Source organism: Syngnathus leptorhynchus, chromosome 18 (genome assembly GCF_054491065.1).
Source record: "Syngnathus leptorhynchus isolate UIUO chromosome 18, UIUO_Slep, whole genome shotgun sequence".
NCBI classification, from domain to species: Eukaryota; Metazoa; Chordata; class Actinopteri; order Syngnathiformes; family Syngnathidae; genus Syngnathus; species Syngnathus leptorhynchus.
Window position 1 is genome coordinate 6,302,406 of NC_141212.1, and position 22,497 is coordinate 6,324,902.

Below are 22,497 nucleotides of genomic sequence, written 5' to 3' on the forward strand. Positions count from 1 at the left end.
TTTAATTAGTTCATATTCATACAAGAGTAAAATAATAATAGTGCCTCTTCATTACTACAACAAACTTAAATACAGTCATTGTAAAGACAAACTTTTATACTCCTAGCAATATATTTTTTTTCTTATTTTCAGAAAACAATTGTAGCACCTTTTTGAAACACCAGCAGTTCCACTTTTCCTAAAAGCTCATCTTTCACTTAGTCCTTGAGATGAGTGTCATCTGAATGCGCTGCAGCATTGGGTGTGTAGGTGTTATGTTTGTATGTTTGTTTGTTTGTTTGTCTATGTGCAGTGTTTGCGCTCTATGTGCACGGTAATTAATTTATTTTATGGATGTGTGTGAGTTTGATATCAGTGTTGAAAATTGCGCATCACTCAGCCTAAAATCTGTCAATAGGCAAACCGTCTTAACTGTCTAAAATCAATATCAAGTCTAGCATTCGTCCGCTGTCAATAAGAACTATGCTTTCCTTCCTCTGGTTTTCACGAGCACTCTCAAACAGAAACATGTTCACGTCACACCACAAATTCAGAGCGGCCAAATCAATGATTCAAATTCCTTAAGAAGCTCTGCAATTATAACATAAAGCAGTCATAATTGTGCAATACTAGGGCTAAACATCCAACAAAAGGACTCGTCATGAAATGACTACAGTCTGATCTGTCCATTTTGGCAACTAATTATCATATTGTGAACATGATTTGTAATTAATACAGAAACTAAATACATGTATAGCTGCAACAAAATGGAATGTAGTTGTGTCCAAAATCACAGCACGGATAAACTAGGAAAAAAAAAAAAAAGTTACGAATGACGGTAGCCCTTGAGCAATATTGCAAAATATTGCACTGCCTGGGGTCAACCATATTTCTAGCCCTAAAGGAAATAATGGGAATATAAATAATCTATTATAAAACCTCTGGTAACAATACAGCCAATGGTTTGAGTAACGTTTTATCATTCTTAGCTGTTATTCAAGTGTAAAATAAAAGCGTTAACTGCAATTAAATGGCCGTAACTTATTGGGCAAGTTTTGACAACACTTTCAGTTTCAAGGTTCCACTGTATTGTGAATTGGCCAAATTTTATGCAAGTTGGTGTTATTTGAACACATTTCTTATTTGAGAGTGAGTCTCACTTCCGCACAAGTTCTCCTTATAAAACAAGGTCACTACAACTAACTGTACTATATGTTTTTGTCTATCTTCTTTTCCCTCTTGGCTGAGACTGAACTGAACTGAGCACCGACCTGGAACAGTATACACACACACACACGCACACTCAATAACAGATTATTATTGTAATTAATACTACCATTATCATTATCATTATTCCCTAATCTAACATGATTACACTGACAGACTGACATGCAGTATCTGAGGGGAATGGGGTTATGATGTCACAACCAGTAGTGCCATGAAAGGCCCGGTGGCGACAGGTGTCCTACGGGAACACAGTGACTATGCATGTTCTGTGCATTAACGGTTGATGTCGTAAATCAGCACCGCATTGAGGACGTTTCCAGCAACTGTGTGTGTTTCTGCGTGTGTATGTAACCTGCACTGTATAGAGCACTGTATAAAGAGCAGAGTCGAAAAAGCACCTGAAGGTTGGTTGAAAAAGCACCTGAAGTTTGGTTGTATAAACGGAGAGTAAACATGATGGGGAGAAAAAAAAAAAAAAATGCTGGTTTCTGACTTGTGATTGTTTGTGCAAGTGTGTGTAGACAGATTGTGACCAGTAGTTAGCTGGCAACTGAGGGAGGTCAGAGGATTGGAAGGCTTTCGATAGAAAAAAGTGGTCAACGTGGGACCAAAAGCACCAGACTGAAAGATTTCTCAAAGTCCCTGTTGTGTTGTATTTAATTTCGAGAGGGCCTGCACCACTGAGTACGAATATGTCCGTTTTTCTAGGTAAAATAGTTTTCTCATCGTAACGCATGGCAATCTCTTATTCACAGGAATGCAAAAGCCAATATCGCATCTGCAGAGAAGATGTCTCCCCTTCAAGTAGATGCTGTTGCTCAACAACTTGAGAACATTTTCCATCACTATGAAGTAAAGCAAAGAGAGTGGAGCTGCAAGAACGGGTTGCTTACAACCAAGCCTTCTTTTAGTTTGTCACCCGCCAACACGGCAGCAGAGCACAAGAGGTCAAAGGCACAAGAGAGGCTGTTTTCCACCATAAAGTTTATCTCCTCTTCGCATAGTGCTATGGCTATTTATTTTTTTTTTATTCCTTTTAACAAGCTTGAATAATCTTTCTGGATGAGTTAAACATCACTGAGCGGAGCCATTCATACTATGACAGATTCACATTTCCAATGCTAAATCCAATCAGATGATTGTCTTTTTTCATATACAGGTAATACGTGAATCAGTACTCACTGGAGAATAATCAGATTGGTCAGTAGTTCACTAACACACAAAGCCAAAGATGGCATGTGCAGCTGCAACACGCTACATAAAACATGACAGTGAAAATGCTGATTTGCTCTGCAAATACTGTATTTTTCACAATACAGGAAGTTATTGTATATTATTGTGAATAAATATTGTTTATATAAAATATTGTTTTCATAATGTTGATGCCTAAAAAGACAAAAGACATTTCAAGTAACTTAAAATACAGTGTTTCACATTTTGTATGAAATCCTAAATTTCCTTCTGGCCACTTGAGGGCACTGAATACTTTTGAAAGGCACATACCCACAATTGTGAATCCCCTTACTGCAGTGGGATTCCTTATCAAGCCTTCTGAATCACTCTGAAAGCCAGATAACTTTTGATACATGTGATGTTACTTTGGCTCACTGCTCTGACGAGTAACTCATCCACTGAGATTCATTCAAAAGAGGAATGTTAGAGGAGTTATTTTTGTGAAAGTTACCTTGGATTGTTGTTAGGTTTTTTTGTTTTGTTTTTTTTCCGCAGCCCTCAAGTACACGCTCTGTAGCTGGTTTAACTTCTGTGCCTGACTGGATGTATTTGGCTTAAATCTGCCCAAATTGCAGCAACTTAAAACAAACCCGAGACCACAACGTCTCAAAGAGCACCAAGAACAGTAAAAATGTCACATGAAAGTGGCACCATTTGGCCTTGACGACAGGCCGCCCAGCACCGCGGGTTTTAGCTGGTGTGTTGCGGATGTGTGTTTGGATATTTATGTTCATTGCATTTGGTAATGCACCTCCACTTCACGATCATACGTTTTGGTGATATATTGAGATGTTGTGTGTTGGTGCCTCGTTGAGACTGGAACTAATGCAAGAAAGCAGAAGACATCAGTTTAAGGTCAGGCAGAAGGAAGTCTGTGTGTGATTTATAGTACAGAAACTGCACTAGGAAGTGTGTGTATGTGCAAGATAGCACCTGGGGACCAAGATTAGCCAGTATGTAATATGTTAGATCAAGGATGAGGTCCTTAAGCAGTGTGTGTGGTGTAAATGTACGTCTGTCTGGTCATCTGTTTAATCTGTGTCAGCCAACCTTCATGTACATGCTGTGTACTATGTACAGTTATCTGTTGTCACAAGTGTGTGTGTGTGTGTGTGTGTGTGCGTGTGTGCGAGAGAGAGAGAGAGAGAGAGCACGAGAGAGAATGCATGCCCGAGAGAAACAGAGAGAGAGAGAGCATTGTTGTATGACTAGTTGCAGGCAAAGTACTCCTTTAGAGGAGCGAAGAGGTGCCTGATGACGGGAACACTCCACGAACGTCCCAGCAGCCTTTGCCTAGCCAGACGACTCATGTTGGACACGTCTGTGTAGTGGACGGGGAAACCAAACACCCTGGATACACATGTAATCATTTAGAGCAGAACTTTTTTTCACCAATACATAGAACGGTTTTGTTCTGTTTGATTTTCTCTTAATTTAGTAACAGAGCAGCGGAATCTCAATCCCACTTTGAAGTTTTACAGAAGTACAGACTGAAATGTTCAGTGTGATACCAAATACTTTCCATCTTTTCTAGGAGTGCCATCATTTTTTTTTCAGCCTGTTTTTTTTGTTTTTTAAATAATTCTGTTGAAGCACAATTCAAAAGTAATGTCTGATTTTCAATGGTCAGTTTTTATAAAGTTTCTATTTATTGATATTTTTCTTTTATTATTATTATTATTAACAAAAGGGTACCAACAATTTTGTCCATGTTTCCATGTATATAAATGTACCTTTCCATCTCAGTGCACCAGAGGATGTCCTCCTTGTTGTCCATGTAGACAGGGAAATGCTCATCTTTCCCCTGCTTCACAGAGTTGGAGCGAGTTGTTATCGTACGCAACTTCTCAAACTGGAATATGCATCCAGAACCAGACACAAACACACAAACACACACATACTGTAAATCTGTTCTGTGATGTACGGATAGTTATGTTTGTCGCAAAAGGAACAGACTTTTATGAATTGATTGTACAATAAATATAAAATACTAGGCAAACACATATCCACACACGTGCATACTGTTACCTTGGCAGTACGACCATGCTCAAGACACTCTTGTAGGTCCAGCTTGTCATTCGTCATGGGGCTCAGTGGTCTGTTTGTTGAAGGAATTTTCGAGAGGCTACTTTAAAAAAATATGATTATTTCTGAACTGAAAAATTGCATCAAATAGTGTATGAGTGTCTCTTTATCACCTTGACATGCCGGGTAGGTTTCCCCAGAAATATCGAGCACGGTGGGCAGCAGAGACTTCCTTGGCATCGATCATCACGGGGTTGCACTGAAGAGATGTTTATGTTTATGTTCTGATATATTGTATAATGTGTGTTTTTTGTACTGTATAATTTCCTGGGTACTTTACCTCTAAAAAGCGAGATATGTCCCGTTTGTCACTGACTCCCATGGCAACCACGTTCTCAAAGAGCCAGAAGAAAGGCCGATCATCATCCTCTTTTGGTCGAGCCTCATGCAACAGACGGTAAAACTCGAAAAATAATCGCCCAGTTCCCTCTGTGGAATTCAGCGACATTTAAATTTATTATAATGGTGGCAAGGATATTTGAGGCTTGTATATGTACCATAAAGGCCCTTCCGTGCAGGGTTTACTATGGAGAGGTCATTGCAGGGACTTCCTCCTATCACCAGATCAAATGGTCCCCACTCTTCGATCTAATGAACAAAATTTGAAAGTGATCAAGTGTGAAGAAAGACAATAAATGTGAATCTAGAGATTTACTTACATGTTTATGGGTTACGTTGCGTACGTCGCCCACATACATGATGCGTCCCTGGTGTCTCACCATGCCAACAGTAATGGAGTCCTCACAAACCTCGGACGCCACGTATTTATCAACCTGGATGCCCAGATCCTTTAGCACCAAAAGACCTGAGTGTGTGAAACATAACAATTTCTATTTATGATTAACACGTGATCTCGGCAGACACACACACACACACACACACACTATTCGCTCACCTGTGGCGATGCCATCAAACAGTGATAAGACTCTGATTGGCTGCCTCTTCTCTGCTGCAACTGGAGCATACAACTTGGCTGGCTCCTGGAAGATAAAAAATGATAAGGTGCTTAGAGTCGTAAAGATCTGTTGAATTGGACAGAAATATGCTGTAAATATTTGGCATTTATCAAATATTAAATATTTACTACAGGGATCACCAATGTGGTGCTGTTAAAAAAATTCTTGGAATGTTCTGCGCAGGCAGAATGTTTATATACATACAGAGTGTGATGACACAGGTAAGACTTACAAAGTCCTGTTCGTGATTGTTGGCGAAAAAAAGCTGTAGTCGGCAAGGCCAGTCATCCCGTCGCCGTAGTAACCCATAAGTGTTTTGGGGACCGCACATGTAACAGTTCCAAGGGTCTTCCTTAATGGCTGCCGCTGCTGAGCCAATTCCTACCAACAGATCCACACACTCCACGCAGAAACACCTGAGCATAAACAACAGGGAGGCTTTTTTTCAAAACCAGCAAGATGCCAAATAGACCATCTGCTGACTTTTGTAACATTCCTGGGATTATTGACCACATAAGGAAAAGTCTCAACTGGTGCACACTAATCCCAAGATAAACAGCGGCCTACTGACCTACAGCAGTTGTTGTTGCCACACATGAGCACCTCCCTGCCTCCGCAGCAGATGGTGCAGTAGGACTGGTAACCATCATCGTCATACTGGTAGGCACATTCTAAAAAGGAATTCTATCAGAGCCCAGAAGAAAAAAAACAAAGGTTGAAATATTTAAATCGTGGGTTTCATTTTTATAATTCTTACTGAGCCGACAAAATCTATATTGTATTGTACGGAAGAGCCAGTGAAGAACAAAAAAACGAGGGGTGACAGGATTCTGACTTTAAAGTCAGAAATTGGGAAGTCGGAATTCCCAATTTCTGACTTTAAACTCAGAATTCTGACTTTATTCTCAGAATTCTGAGTTTAAAGTCGGAATTCTGACTTCTGAGAAAAAAAGTCAGAATCTTGTCACCCCTCGTTTTTTTGTTCTTCACTGGCCCTAATCCTCTTCCGTAGTATTGAATGTGAATGTTTGGACTGTAAATATTAATTAGCGGTTTGAGAGAGTGTGTGAAAAAATAGTTATGATTTATCAGCAAGCATCTTACTTTGCAACCCACGCACAGTGCTCCCATGAAGAGAGGATGCTCCAAAGAGACACCGAGGCTTCCACAGGAGATACAGATATCTAGGGGCGAAAAGACACACAACCACTGACAATAGTCACACACAGTATTTGGTCCAATGTTTAAATATATAATAAATTAAAAATACGAAATGTATTTACTTTGACGTTAAAAAAACAACATGATACCTTCAATGTTCCGGGTTTTATTTTTAATCTCCTGTATGAGTCTCTCTGGAGAAACAAAACAAAGAGTTATTAATATGATGCATGAATAACGCACATTATAAAAGTATTATTGTATTGTACATGTACATGATATTTAAAAAAAAAAAAAAAAGGGATTGTCATGATGTTCTAGAGGATTGTTACAGACTGTTCAGTTATCAAAGTCAAAGTCCGCTTTATTGTCAATTTTTTCACGTTAAGGCACACAAAGAGATCGAAATTACGTTTCCCACCATGAATAACATGGTGCATGAATAACGCACATTATAAAATTAATATTGTATTGTACATGTACATGTACATGTACAAGATATTAAAAAAAAGGGATTGGTCATGATTTTCTAGAGGATTGTTACAGACTCTTCAGTTATCAAGTCAAAGTCCGCTTTATTCTCAATTTCTTCTCATGTTAAGGCACACAAAGAGATCGAAATTACGTTTCCCACCGTCCCACGGTGACTAATACTGAATGAAATTTATTTAAAAAACATTTGTCATAGAATTGTTCAAATCTTGAAATGGGAATATTAACATTCTATTTCTGTAGAGCAACGCAGCTTTCTGACTACTTTGGAATGGAAGTAGGCTATACTTTTCATCTTTGAAAATCATAATTCTTTCTTTTTTTTTAATTCCTATCCGAGTTGACTTTAGAGGCAGCATAAACCCCTGAGCAGCTAACCAGTCAATCACAGGTTAATAGTCAATTTCACAGTAAACTTGTGTTCACCTCTGGTTCCTTCGTCGATCACCTCTCTCATCTTGGCTTTTTCCGCTGCGTTTTTGCGAGTTTTCTTGGTGGGGGGAGGAGTATATGCGGCCTCTGGTTCCGCCCAAATCTCAGAGTAGACCTCTTTATATGGATTCTGTTCTTCTGTAAAGAAGAGCATGTGTGACATACTGGAAGTCGAGAGCGAATCAGTGACGTGCGTTGAGGTTCTGATGTCACCCCTTAAAGTCTCATTTCAAAGCCGCTTTGATAATCTAAAGAAACACGACGTTACAGACAGATGACAAAAAAACACAAGATATTATATAAACCATCTTAACTACGGAAATTAGTTAATATAGCCACAGTGTTTGAACACTTAAACAGCAACATAAAGACAAAGAGCAGTTCTGTCTAACTGCCGTGTGATTACGCAATCCTCAGAAGAGGCTAGTTAATCGTCTTCGGTTAAAATAACTATAAAAATTCTGCCATTTTGGTTCAAAATGATACAAAATTATTGAGATTAAAAGGAAAATGACTATAAAATAAATTATAAAACGGATTTGTTTTTCCCCTTTTCATGATGGCAGGGGAGGCATAGTCCCTGGAGCGAATGGAATAGACGATGGGTGTGTGCGTGCATGAATATGTACCCTCAGGAGGGTCCAGTGATTGTGGGCCATTGGGTAGGAATCCAGTCATAGCCCATTCAATCATCTGTCTGGTCTGAGGTTCCACACCATCTACATCATCACTTGGGTCACACGAAGGAGTGGGTCGTCCTGCTCGCACACTTGCCACCTTGATACAGACCAAACATTATACATTCATTTGTATGTAGGATGAAATGAAACCTTGAAACAAATCGTAATTTTCCTCCATTCGTCCTTAAAGATAGGTAAGGAGAAGCAAGTGTGTTTGTTACCTGTAGAGCCTCAAAGATGGCTTTACGATACATGGGCTGTTTGTTGTAGGTGGGCTGGTGAAAGGCAGATGAGAAAGAACTCAGCGGCATGAGTTTTTCCACACAAACCTGGAAAAACGAGGCAAAGGGTAGTAGAACATTCTAAGCGGTTCAAAATAGCCCTGAAATTAACTTCAACTGGTCATGACTGACTTTTTAAAATAGAAGAAACTCATTTCACTTACCACAGAGAATTTGCCATCTCCGAACCACATGACCCAGCGTGTCCCATCAGCGGCTCGACTACGGCCGCTCATCAACCAAGAAACAATCCTGCCAGGCCACCAGGAGAAACCTCGCAACTTTCCGAACACTAGCGTGCCGATGCCAAAGCCCCTGCCATCCTGAAGGCATCCAGAATTTAAAACATGTTTGGGTTTAACAAAGCAAATTGAACATTTCACCTGGTACTCGATCTCTCTGGGCGTTGCCTGGTCTCCTCTGGCGACTGGTTCCGGTGTTACGGCAACAGTTGGCGAGGCAGGATCTGTTTGTTGCTGGGATGGCAGAGGGTCCGGACTGGCTGGTTCATCCTCTTTTTGAAAGTCACCTTCTGATATGAGGTCATCCATCATGCAGATCTCAGCTTCTCTGTAAGCCCGCCTCTCTGCCTGTGAAGGTGAAGTGGAGGCCAGCGTTAACAAATGGCCACTCTTTGCTTTCTCCTGGCATGCATTTGCTATAAAACATTTTTTTTTTTTTAGATTCACATTAACCACCAGAGGGATTCACTGATTGATATTAAATGTGGGCCTTTGCAGTTCATCTGCTAACAGTTCAAGATCAAAGTTTTGCTGCTCGGGCTGTGAGAACAATCCCTTAATTGATCCTGTGAAACAGGAAGTGAGCAGGGCGGGAGTGCAAGCTGGGTATGCAGTTCAGTGGGTTCAACTCAGGAAGGAGAGAAATAATACAAAGTGAGAAGGCGAGTGTGTGGCAAAGCGCGCCCAAAAAAAAGGAGGGGGAATCGGAGGGACAACAAAAGTTGTATTTACAAGTAAAAAGTCTTCAAGAGGTTTTATTCAAGGATTTCCAGCTGGTAAACATTAATGACAAGAGCATTTTGAACTGCTGGGATAGGATCCAGCACACCCTCCAGGGGATAAAGCGGTTCAGAAAATGGATGGATGGATAGATGACATGTACTAGAAGAAAAAAAGGTGCAAAATAGAAATACTGTGACCTCAAATCACTTCAACAATCTAAATATGGCTGATGAGAAAGTAGCAAAATGTGTCCAGAGGCCCCAGACGATAAGAAAAAAAAAAATCTTGCGATTTGAATGGATCAGAATGATTTACATAGCACATTGTTCACTATTCCAGCTGGCTTGTAAACAACATCTAAAGGAATGAATGTGTGAAACAAGCAACAGTAAAGTGATGGCATAAATTACTCACTGAAAGAGACAGTAAAAGTGAGAGTGACTATTCACTCTTCCCCCCAGTTTGACCCGAAACTCTTCTCGGCTGATGTTGACTTCTGACCTCATAAACTTCTAATCGTCCTATTACACGGGCCGTAGGCACGACACACACAATAACTTCACTGACTCAAAAGCACACAAATGTGGAGTGTAAGAGAAAATCCACACTGTCACAAGTTTCTTAAATATCCTGACGCTTGTGTAAATACACATTGTGAATTAACGTGAGTCTAGCTTGCTAGCAGCTTCAAGATTGCTAACTGATAGCTAATTGGAGGTGTTCATATAGTTTAATTGGACCGTATACATTTTCGCACACCATTTTGGGAGATTTCAAGTTTGTTTTTGCAAAATAATTAAGCAAAATCTTTTTGGCCTTAAATCCAAAAAGAATATTTGACAGAAACATGACACTGGTCATCACTAAAAGAACACAACACACCTTTGTTAAGGTGGAGGGAAGAGTCTATGAAGGGTTACAAATACACGATAATCAGCAACTTGAGCAATTTGTCACACCACAACTTGTCACACCACATTCAAGCAGCCATCAGGTGTAATTACTAAATGAAAGACTAACAGGAGCATAACAGTTATTGAGCATTTCCAAGGGAATGACAAACAAAGACACGGAAAGGGTTGCCATGAGTTACAGCTTTGAACTTTTCTGAACCCAATGACCTGGCCAGTGTGTTCACTCCTGGTGACACCCCCTTGATCTGTGACCCCCGCACCCTGTAACCTAGCCAATGAACCATTTCAAAACCACTCCCCCCTTTACAGCTATAACTGACCCTGACCTCCAAGTGAACTCGGCTACGCACACACTAACTCAGGACCATTAAAAGATGAGCTAAGATCCCCCCCCCCCGCTTACACTGACAACAGGCAAATGACTGTTCTTTCATTCTTGATGACCTTGTGATTAAATGCAAACAAAAAACATTGAGGTGGTAGAAATTTGGAAGTAAAACAGATGTTTTTGTCTAATTAACATGAAATTATCTGGAATGTTCATAAAAAGCCATTTTTTCCTCATGCCCTGTGAAACAGAATGAACTTAGTACAACTATATCCAAATAAACTTGGATTCAAATTTTTACATCTGGTTAGAGTCACAAAGCACGAAGTCTGTGAGTGAAAGTTGAACCGTTTCTTAACCCCAGCTGGCCCAAAAACACATCAAAATGACAATTCAATTCAAACAACCAAGACCAAACAGTGGAAGTCTTTGTGTTCTTTTTCTAGCCACACAAATATCAAATTAGTTTCAATTAAATAGTAATGAAAAGGGTTTTCAATATACAGTAAGTACTAAAAAAAAAAATGATCTAACTTACAGATAGGACATGGCATTGTTCCTCCCTGGCTCTCTTTCGCTCTGTCATTTTCTTCAGTGTCTCTCCTCCTCCACCAGTTTCCTCTCTGTTCGTCTCCTCGACTCATACACTCAAACATTCTTAAAGCTTAGGCTCCGTTGATTGGTCAGCCGCGAACCAAGCGATTGATTTACAGGCTTCCTCACCTCACACATGACTAGGTGAACTCCCACAACAGAGCTACTAGTTGTAGTGATGAATGTGCGGAAGCCACTGGGATTTACGTATGACGATGACACCATGGATACGGAACAACAGACCCTTTGCCAGTGTTAAAATGTGTGCACATCAAGTGTGTGCATGTGGTGCTTATATAAGTTGGTGTGGCGATGGGATGTAGTTAAGACCTCTAATGCAAAAAGTTTTTGGTTTTTACTGTGAAAAACATTCAGACAGCATTATTAAAATTTCCTATTCAAAATGTATTATACTTTCTTTGCGGTAAATTTCGAGGCTGCGTGATGTTTGATGATATTTTTCATCACTCAAAACCAAACATAAAAAGGGTTCCTGCTGTTCCAAAGAATATTATAGACCTCAATATAAATCCGGGAGATATTATTTTCTTCCATTAGATGTAGCATCTATGTTTTAAAATAAAAAAGAAAAAAAAATACTACACACCGCACAATATTTCTGTACACAACTGTGATTATTTGAATTTAAATACATGTAATTACAAATGATATATTCCTTGATTTTCTTCTTTATTCACGTTTTACTCTTCAACAGAGTTGAGTGACTATAAGCAAATTAGCATGTTATTTGTGGCTTGTTGGTAAGTAAGAAGTCAGGAAGTGAGCACACTCGCTTCGAGGAAGTGGCACTTTTGTATAATTATGCACTCTGTTTGAAGGCACCATCTTTTTTCTGAACGTCTGATCCAATTACAATGTTTGTGTGCTATTGTTGCAGTTCTCTGACATTACAAAACGTATATCAGGCTCCCTTTGTTTTCTAAATCAAAGCCAGTTTACAATGTTGTAATTATAGAAGAAGGCTACAGCCGACTACAACAAATTCGCCAATGCACTCGACAAGCCCCTTTCACTGCCTGCGATTATCTCTTCCTTCTCTCAAGTAATTCGGCTAAGCTTTCTCACATGACGCTTAATGTGTCAGCAAAATGGGACATCAAGCTGTCAGCTGATTATGTCTCCCTGTCTTACAACATAACAGACCAATATTTTCACCATACAATCAGTCTGAATCCACACATGCATACTATAAATGCAAGGATGCACAGAACTATTGAGTTGCCCTTGAGCAAGGCATGAGACACGCCAAGCTCTGTCCTCGTAACCCATGAATCTAACATCTCTTCTTGCATGCATGTATGCAAGCACGTGTTTGGTCTTCTTCTGGTGACTTCCGCTTCTTTAATTCAGTATCTGTGCTACAGACAAAACCACAACTTCCTGCAGCGACTTCACGTGTGAGGCTAATTTAACATCCTGGCAGTTTTTCTAATTCCCTAATGGAAGTATTTATACCATGTCTGTTGATTTTATTATTATGAATAAATTTGGAAAAAAAGACAAGATAATAAAGCTTCCATATGACTGCAGCTCACACCTCCATCTTCCAGCGGCTGAGCCATTCTTCTTTCTGTCTCCTGCTGATGTAGTACGGATCTCCAGCTTGGAAAGTCACTCTGGGGACCGGCTTCCTACGCAACCTCCCTGTCTCACCCTGCACACACAGCCACAAAAGCTTGATACTGGATATCCTTCACTGACTACATACCGCTTGTACTATTAGAATATTTCACGTTCATTTTTGGGAGTAGGGAAAAAAAGACATGGGAGAGAAACCACTTGACTCACCTCTCTAGGGGAGTCACAGCTCCTGTCATCTGATTCATCTATAGAAGGTAAAAGACAGGAAATGGGCCATTTGTTCTGATTTAACAAGAAGCTTAATAAGGATCTATACTTGCGGCTTTTATTACTTTTTCTTGGCACTCATATTCAAAGTCAAAATGCCTTCAAAGACTGCCATCTGGAAGTTATTTTAGTTGCAGCCAAGTCCCCCCCCCCCATCAAGACTTGAATGGCAGTATGAAATAATAACAATTGCTTCAGTTCTTTCTTTTTTTTCAAAAGTCTTTCAAATCGAATAAAATAATTTCCTTACTCTGATGACTGAATAAAATAGCAGCAAGCATAGAGATCATTTTTCTAACATCTTCAAAACACAGTGGAACCACAAACCTTTACGGATTTTTTTTTCCTAGGAAAACTTTGCCTCCAAAGTCACAAAGTCTGCCGTGTTGCGTGACATGTGAAATGACAGCTATTAGAAGACTTGTGCTCAGAGAGCATCAAAATCATTTCTTTGGCTACTTTTGGACTTTAAACACACACATTGACTCGGTTAACCTATTTATAGAGTTGTATGACAGCTAAGAATGTTGCAAAGCAAGATGGAATGCGCTTCATTTAATAGGCCCAAGTCGTGTGTCGTTAAAATTGTTAGGTTGTCTTTATTCAAGTCTCCATACACTTGTTTTTCATCGAATAACAGATAAGAGAGTTAAAGTGTCACTTATAACACCGCTTGTAGGGTTAATAGGTAATAAGCTTCTTTTTTTTTTTTCACAATGACTCCAGAACTACATTATTTGTCATGGGAAAGTTCATTTTAAAATATAAGGTGACATACGGAGGGAAACTATCTTTGTTTGGCTTTGGAGGTTCCACTGTATCTCCACATTACTTTGCTCGAAAAACAATACCCTTATTCCTGTCGTTCTGCTCTAGTTTCCGACGCCCACGTTTCTTGCGAGGGGAAGGGGAGTGCTCCAGCTCCCCCGGCGGAGTTGAGGGGGCAGAGGGGTCAGACGTTGCCATCTCCTGGAAAACAAATGGCACAATCTGCCTGAGTAACCTGCTGCCAGTCAGGATTCATGAAAGAAAAAAACAAAAACATCCTGACTGCACGCACACATATGTACGGACATTACACAATAAACGGTACAGTAAATAAAAATGATATATAGAATAGCTGCAACACTTGCACACCAATTACTTTGTTCTTAGAAAGTGGAGACACAAGTATCCAGCGGCGCGTGTAATAAACACCCACAGTGTCATTAACAAAATACACACTAGTAGGATAAGAAGCGGAGTAATTTAGCTAATCATTAATGAGCACACGTGTAGGAAATTCTTGTATTTAACAATAACCAGTTACTAAAATAGTATACAAAAAGCACACATGTAAGTCTCACTTTAATAGTACTAAACAAGACAATTAATGAAATCTTGGCGATCAAGAAATGGTTAAGTCAATGATTTAGCCATTAGCGCAAGCATTAACTGTGCAAAACTGTAATCATGTGGCCTTCTAAAAGGCCAGGCGCAGTCTTTCGCTAAAAGCGAGTAGGTTTTACAGACATGTAAAAAAAAAAAAATGGAGGGGAGATGTTAATGAAAAACTTTGAGGCGATATAGCCTACTTCAATGCCGGCGAGTGCTAACAAGCTGAAAGAGGACTGTAATGAGCAGGCGAGAGGAGACATAAAATGTCAGCTAAAAGGGCCTCGGGACTACACCAGCTCACACTTTATAATACGTAGTCGAATTGCAGATACAAAGTGGACATATTGTGGCAAGAGTGTCCAAAGCACACAATATATTTTCTTGTTAATGGTTGATGTCCCCCGAATGTATAATAAATGCACAACGGCTATTATTTGCCACTACATCTCCACCGTTACGTTAACACGATTTAATTAGATTCTAAAACGACATAGTGGACACAGACCTTGCTTTAATGGAAGTAACAAAATAGCTGTTGTACAAAAAAAGTAAAACTGTTAACACACCACCAGGCATTTGTTGAAACAAAAGTGAATTAAGGTTAAATAAAGTCACAGCGTAAATTCATCATTAAAAAAATGAAAACACAACATCATTTCAACACTAAACAAATTAAAGTTACATAAAATTCCACCACTTGCTAATCATAATTAAAATGAAATGTTAAGAGTGAAATTCATTTGAAATAGCTTAGCTTAAATGAAATGAACAAACGGGCAATAAAAAGGATGGATAACTGTAAATTGGTTTGGTATTTGCTTCTAAATTAGTTAAATAGCATCGAGTGCCTTTGTTGTGAGCACACGGCAATTATTGTTTGAACCCCCCAGGAGGGCATTAAAGCTGCATTAAGCAATTTCCCAAGAATCATAAACGCAGCAGTAGTTGTTGAAGCACATGAGCTAATATAGCTAAAATTGTAACAAACAACTGACTACTTACTCATTCAGCAGAAAGAGAGGAACACGGACTTTCCACTGCAGTCGTCTGTGAAATGTAAGTGCCTGGTTCCCCAATTCCTGAAAAAATCTCGGGTTGTTTGTTTGGATTTTTACAGTATATGTTCCGACGGTCTTCCGACTAGCCTTGTTGGAAGGCAGATTTTTTTGAAAAATAAAAAAGTTAAACCACAGTAAAATGTTATTACATGCTATTATTACTTTTTTTTTATTATTATCATTATTATTTATTTTTTATTTGGCATGTTTATACTGTACATAACATTATTTTATTGCTTGATGCAGCTTTAACATTCAAGTCAAGTAACTTGATTTGCACTACCCAGATATCATCCACAATAACAGAATTAGATCCGTGTTCTGTTGGCCATGTTGACCAAAGGAACTATGCCAAGTTGATTTGCTTTTGTAATTCTTTAGTCATTAGAGATGATTCAATAAGAATAAAATGTAAACGGCTGTTGATGTTCTTTTGTTGTTAACCTGCATTTTCACAGATCTTTTCCACAGAACAAAATGTGAACAAAACCAGCCCTCTTGCATTGTTGACCCAAAGATAGCAATCTTAAATTTTAATCACTAACTCATTTTGTAAACTGACAGTCCTGTTGAAAACTAAACTGGCAGCACCTAAAACATACTTAAGTTTCAACTTTCCGTGTGTGCCTTTGTGTGTGCATTTACATGTAAGGCATTACCTCTACTGTACATATAAGACAAAATAGAATATTAATAGCATATAAGGAATCAGCACAGGAATTTGCATTTCTGCTACAACATTGTAATAAATTGCAACATTGTGTGGATGTTTGTGAGACAAGCTCACGCTAAGCCCGCCCACTTGGTTAGACAGCAAAACATGCTCGAACCCGCACCCCCGTCACACATGACTGCACTTGGTGCATACATGTATGACAGGTTGGAGCGAGCTTTTTTTTTTCTTTTTGACTGTGAGTGTTTAATCAGCTGTATTGACTCGTGACACACTGACACACACACGCGCACACACACTGTATTTTTCAAACTTATAATCGGGTATGCTTTATGTATGGATGTCATAAGTGAATTTGAATTTTCCCCATATGGTATTTATTAGAGAGGGAGCCACTATTGGAAGATATTTGCTGATTGGAATAACTGAAGGAGAGACTGATGGAAGACAGAGATGTAAAAGACACATTGGAAACCTTGAAATGAGAGTCTGAAGACAAAATTATAGGGGGGGGGGGAAACCAAAGTGACCATGATTTTTCACCACAGAAGGTGACAGTATTTTGTACTACAGTAAAGAGTCAAACTAATAGCAATAGTCATCTCGGTTGTGCTCTACTGTATAAACCGAGACAATAAACCAAATATCTCAGCTTCTCAACGGTGTACCCTGGGATAACTTTCTACAAACTGCAAGTTTAGCATGCACACAATTGTTTTGAAGCAAAATGTAGCAAGTAACATTGAACAGTATAGAGCAAACACACGAGATGAGAAACACATGTGCTTCTTCGAAGCTCAGTGCCAACATTTACTCACTGCTCACATTGGCCCTTAACACAACTTTGTTTCTTTACCGTGATACAAAGTCTAAAAGACCATGCTTCTTTTCGATCACCTCCTGCAGCATATGAAACTACTTTACGACTATTTCAAACAAATAGGGGGGCAGTACACACAAAAAAAAAGGTCACACACAATTAAATCAAAGTGTAAAGCAACAGTTGTTTCGGCGCCAACTAGAATATCGAGTCAGGAATGCAGGAAATACATCCATGTTAATTACAAGTTTCAACATATCCCATGCCAAAGAAGAGGGACAACCCAAGTTTGTCACATGACACACTCTAATGTGCCGCAAAGCGACAAGAGATACAGTAGTGACAACAAGGTGTGTGTGTGTGGGGGGGGTGGCACTGCAGGCCTTGGCAAAGCATTAGAACAGGATCACAGTGGTTTGTTATTCAGGAGTTAAATGTACTTGAAAGAAGAAGATTGTACTCACAGGAAGAAACTGTTTGCGTTTCCTGCTTGGACGGCCCACCCGGCGCTTGTTTGGAGGGGTCCCTGCAGTCGCCTCCTCTGGACCGTCCAGGTCTGCTCCATCTTCACTCTGGCCAATATAAATAGGTCATGTTAAACACTATAGTAAATAATGAGGAATTTTCTGTGTGCTTTATATTACCAAACTCCAAATTCATCGTTGGCACCATGGCATTGTGTGACCTACTTTGTTTTTTTTATATTGTGTATTTACTAGTATTTGTTCTTGGTAACATACAGCAGCAAACAAGAGTGTGCTCATAAATGTGATCTGATTCCAAGGCATCAAAATAAAACATTCCGATCAAATAATCTGAGTGTATTTGTCTGACTGTCTAATGATTATTTTCAGATTGTGCACAGCCTGCGTTTACACGAGTATTTTCTATTCATGCTTGATCCCTTTCCCTGCTTCCTCTACTGGACCCTGTGTTGCAGTGACAGGAGAGTGGTTGCTAAGGTGTAGAAACTGCTTAGCAACTGTCTCCGACAGAACTGCCGTGCTGACTAAACCACTCTAGTGTCACTTCCCGGATGATCATTCACAACGGCAAACAGCTAGCATCGGCTCGTCTGCCTGGTTGGCTGTCCGTGCGGTAGTGTCACGTCTCTCGAGTGGACAGACTAAGAAAGGAAACAGTTGAGTTGTTAAAACCTAAATCTTGAGAAGCTCACTCAACCGTGTCGGTGTTGGCAAGAGTCAAAGAAAGACCATCAACACAGAGACTGGCCAATCTGTTCCTATATCTTGGGTCTATTTCTGACTCATGGCAGGTTATTTTAGGCTGCTGCAGTTGCTAAGCAACCAGACTGCAAGCCAGGCGGGAAGAGGAGGATCCCATCAGCATCAGACAGCCTGTCCTCTTTCTTTCTCTTTCCACATCCAGACCTCACTTGCCCTCTCCATTTTCCTTTCTGGCATTCTCTCTCTTCTCTCTGCGCTGTTTCGATATACAATTACATTAATCAAAAGTAATAACTTCCACCGTTTCCTTATCAGATAAAACCTATCTCTACACAACCCCTCTCTCTTTTTTGGACTATTTGACAGCCTGGGAAATGAGTTAAAAGGCACTTTAAAGCAGGGGAAAAAAAGGTTAAGGGTCAGATTTCTGAGAGGCATCTCGTCTGAATGTGATTTGGTGAGTTTGTGTGTGAGAGTGATATACACAGCTGTGCGTGGTCAGATTGTGTCAGAAATACTCTGTTATTTTCAAAGGAGGCGGAGTTGTATACGTCTTTTTTAAATCAATATAATTCAAAGCACTTGTAATGACAAGTAGAATAACACTAAACTTTGCTTTTTTCTTACCACATCGTTAGAAGTTTTGTTTTCTGGTGTCTGGGGCAGTTCGGTGACTGCAGGACTATTGGATGGCATGACGAAAGCAATTTTACAAAGTTCAAAATAAAAATGGAGGAAAAAATCAAGGTTCCTTAGATGCAGCAGGTGTATCCGTCATTCAAACTGCTCCTTAAACTGTCCGACTATCAGTCAGTCACTCAGTCCTTCCCCTGTCCTAAAAGCAGAGAGAGAAAAAAATGCAAAACAGGAGTGAGCAAAAACAAGTTTGGGTTGATAGTTTCAGTTTCAGCAAATTATGACTGATGTGCCTGCATCGCGTCCTTTTGACGAGAAAAAAATGATCACTCAGAAATGCACCAAATAATCAATAGACAATCAACCGATTTACATGCTCAGCGAAAACCATTCATATTGTCATTTTAGATTTTCAAATAAAAACATTTCGCTTTTTTTTTTTAGCATTAGGTTTTGTGGCACATCTAAATATGAATTCCGTCAATTCCGCCTAGCAACAATTGGCCTTGTGAAAGTGACATAACTTTCAGGGGTGAGAGGTGATCGGAGCCATTTTGTTGCTGCACTACTCAAGCATACAAAAATATACGTTCAAACTTTGCCTCACCTGATCTGATGCCTTTGCAAAATTCCAATTCCATTCATCCATTTTCTATCTTGTCCTCATTAGGAGGTCAGCTGGAGCCTACGATGATCACATAGCGGATAAACATTTGTTAGAACTGTTAGCCACTTGTCATTCATAACATTGAAAGAGTGGCTTAATTTGCCTAGCATTTTGCTATGCTTCAACTATACAGCTTGACTTCATTACATTTGCTGACTGGCCAAGAAGCAGAGTACACCCTCGACTGGTCGCCAGCCAACCACAGAGCACACAGAGACAATCATCAACAATCATCGACATTTACAAGTCTATAATTAACTAAGCATGCAAGAACATGCATAACCTCCTCACAGGAAGTACTGAGCCAATATTGAAACCCATCATCTTTCAGCTGTGATGCACATATGCAAGCCACTAGTCCAAAGTGCTGGCATGTTGCTCAGCTTACTTCATAAAACGTCTGATGTGATGCCAACATCGCGTCATTACTAACATCTGCAAGTACAGTTTCCGTAGTACTGCAAGTCAGGAGGTTGATGTAAAATCTACTAATGTAAGACTTGAACTGGATTGTGGAGTACACTCCTCACACTGTATCCTGTAAAGACTGTCAGGCAACAAGCCAACAACAAAAAAAAAAAAACATGGGTGGAAACTTTGCAGAAAAGGGTGTACAATAACCATACAATACCCTAAGGGTCTCCACAGCACAATCTGTAGGCCATACTCCTTCCAAGTGCAATGCATGTAGGTCACACACAAGCATGCACATTCACACACCCACAGACCTCACGATCCTATAGAATGTGTATGTAACACATTTTTTTCCAGTACTATTGCCAGGAGGTTTTTAAATTAAACTCCTGTCAAAGGTCCAAGCACAAGCCTGCCTGGGAGATGAATTATTGCCAGAAGGGAGGAAAATGTTTCATTGATAGGTGAAGGTAGTCCGTGAAAGAAATGGGTCAGAAAAATATTTTTAGTCTCTGCAGCTGGATGCTAAATGTCACTTAAATGTTGAGATCAACCGGAGTCAAATTCCCTGTTTGGCATGCACAAACTTGGTCAATAAAGCTGATTTTGATGCTGATAACTGGTAAGCAAGCTTAAAATATACTCATATGTCCAAAAAATAAAAAGGTAACGAAAGGACAATATTGATGACAAACTTCAATATAGCTCATTCATACATTGTACACGATTTAACAAAACGGCTTTATGGCATTTTACAGAGAAACTCGATGGGTTTAAGTTTTGTTTACTCGCTGCGTGAAGAAACTTTTATTTTATAAGCACATGCCGGAAATGCAGTCCTTAAATTAACATGACATACTCCTGCTTTATAACAATTAATATTAGGAGCGACCTCAACGGCCTTCAGATGGTGACTTGTCAAAAAAAAAAAAAAATGTCTAATCCCAGCGGGGATTTAAAGACGGTCACAAACATGGGTTTGTTTGTGTGTGTGTGTGCGATAAAATATGTTAGGTCAGGTAAAACACACAATGCATACGCACACATTTGGACCGAACGCACCCGTTCACCCCGGAGGCGCGTCACCGTGTGCTCGCTCGCTCGCCCGCCCGCCGCGGAGTCGACGGTTCGGCGCGCTGATGTGTCTTCGTTAATCTGCTGCTGGGTTAAAAGGGACAACTGCGTTCCGTTTTCATGTTACCTGACGGTGTCGCCAGCAGGCGGTTTACGCTCTGTTGGAATATATTAACATTGCAAGCCCCCCTATATTTTATTTGACATTCCTCCCACCCCCCACCCCCCCTCAAAAAAAAAAAAAACTCCCAAGTTCACTCTCAGGCTTCGCGCACAGCTTTAACCCTACACCGTTTCAATGCAATGACTATCCTAGGTGGTTGTGTTTCTTGCGAAACCCAAACAGCTGCTCGCCCAAAATGTAATCTTTGTATTTACCGTATCGTCCGACCCTGACGGCCGTCGTTTTCCCCTCCTCGCGTTCACTCCCGACCTCTCTCTCTCTCTCCCTCTCTCTCTCTCTCTCTCTTTCTCCCTCCCTCGCGCTCAACCAGGTCTTCTCCGCCCGCTGCTGCCCCCCCTCCCCCGCCTCTCGCTCTCTCTCGCTCTGTCTTTAGCGCATACGCTGCAGCACCGGGCCCGGCGATATTCTCCGCGGGGTCCTAAAGTCTGCTTTTTTAACGAGTCTTCAAGTTTTTAAAATTTGTGTTTCGACTGTACGATAGGGCGTAGCTGCCAATGTAAAGTCAAAAATATTTTGGACTGGCAGGTACATTCAAACGTAGTCGCAAATATGTTTTTACACACTCTCAAATACGTTCAAACGTACTCACAAATAAATAATAATAATAATAATACTACTACTACTAATAATAATAATAATAAATAAAACGTGTTTGGCTAAAGTCTCAAATTTAGTTTTGCCGAAATGCCACAGGGCACTAACCTATGGATGAACAAGTAAAAAGATAAGATCTGTTTTTGAGCACTTCTACATACCAATACATTTGAAAATTAAAGTAAACATTGTTTATGCATAATCCAGAGGCATTGTGAGGGAAATACCTGACAGAAAATAGACTATTTAGTTTGAATGTTAAGTGAACTGTTTATTCCTAACTTTTATGGTTTTATCATTATGTCAGTAATTTTTTCCACTCTGCATTGTTTCCCATAAAAACACAAAATAGGTTTTATAATTGGATTGGCTCATTTGAAATTACATAAATATAAATATATTTATTACACAATCATCTAGTTATAATCATGACGTCATTTGCAACAAATAAACTCCCGTCGAGAATTAACGAGAAGTTCTCGCTGCATCGCCACGATTCCAGCGTTCTGAATAAAGTACACGTTAATGGCTATGATTGTGGTCTGCAAGTCTTTACACAATAAGAGCAACCTCTATGTCTGGATTAATCTTTTTCTTTTAAGTTGAAACCAATAACA

The 22,497-nt window shown here is 39.8% G+C and overlaps 1 protein-coding gene across 14 annotated transcripts; it reads right to left on the bottom strand.

Moving 5' to 3' along the window:
• Positions 1 to 1,845: 1,845 nt before the first annotated feature.
• Positions 1,846 to 21,618, bottom strand: LOC147042638 (DNA (cytosine-5)-methyltransferase 3A-like). Of its 14 annotated transcripts, none has more exons than XM_085938460.1 (25): positions 21,481 to 21,536; positions 21,091 to 21,186; positions 19,555 to 19,632; positions 18,939 to 19,146; positions 17,589 to 17,696; positions 14,048 to 14,165; positions 13,137 to 13,174; positions 12,886 to 13,002; positions 8,910 to 9,116; positions 8,691 to 8,849; positions 8,467 to 8,574; positions 8,195 to 8,342; positions 7,560 to 7,703; positions 6,791 to 6,835; positions 6,585 to 6,664; positions 6,052 to 6,164; positions 5,713 to 5,896; positions 5,420 to 5,504; positions 5,184 to 5,329; positions 5,022 to 5,112; positions 4,805 to 4,953; positions 4,638 to 4,723; positions 4,468 to 4,567; positions 4,173 to 4,291; positions 1,846 to 3,789 (listed from the first exon to the last, which is right to left on the bottom strand). In XM_085938460.1, the coding sequence occupies exons 4-25, from the start codon at positions 19,005 to 19,007 to the stop codon at positions 3,648 to 3,650; spliced, it is 2,556 nt and encodes an 851-aa protein (XP_085794586.1). In that variant the 5' UTR covers positions 19,008 to 19,146; positions 19,555 to 19,632; positions 21,091 to 21,186; positions 21,481 to 21,536; the 3' UTR covers positions 1,846 to 3,647. The 14 variants fall into 14 exon arrangements, with proteins under 14 accessions (XP_085794586.1, XP_085794587.1, XP_085794593.1 ...); XM_085938461.1 differs by having other exon boundaries at positions 21,072 to 21,186; positions 21,481 to 21,525; XM_085938467.1 differs by lacking the exon at positions 21,091 to 21,186 and having other exon boundaries at positions 4,173 to 4,243; positions 4,468 to 4,537; positions 21,481 to 21,618.
• Between the last annotated feature and the right edge of the window lie 879 nt (positions 21,619 to 22,497).

Excerpts from the sequence above, each read along its gene's own strand:
- LOC147042638 (XM_085938459.1), bottom strand. The coding sequence starts at position 19,007 with ATGCCATCCAATAGTCCTGCAGTCACCGAACTGCCCCAGACACCAGAA. Across the intron at positions 8,850-8,909 it reads CCAGAGAGATCGAGTACCAG|GATGGCAGGGGCTTTGGCAT; the intron begins GTGAAATGTTCA and ends GGATGCCTTCAG. Across the intron at positions 8,575-8,690 it reads GAGATGGCAAATTCTCTGTG|GTTTGTGTGGAAAAACTCAT; the intron begins GTAAGTGAAATG and ends TCGTTTTTCCAG.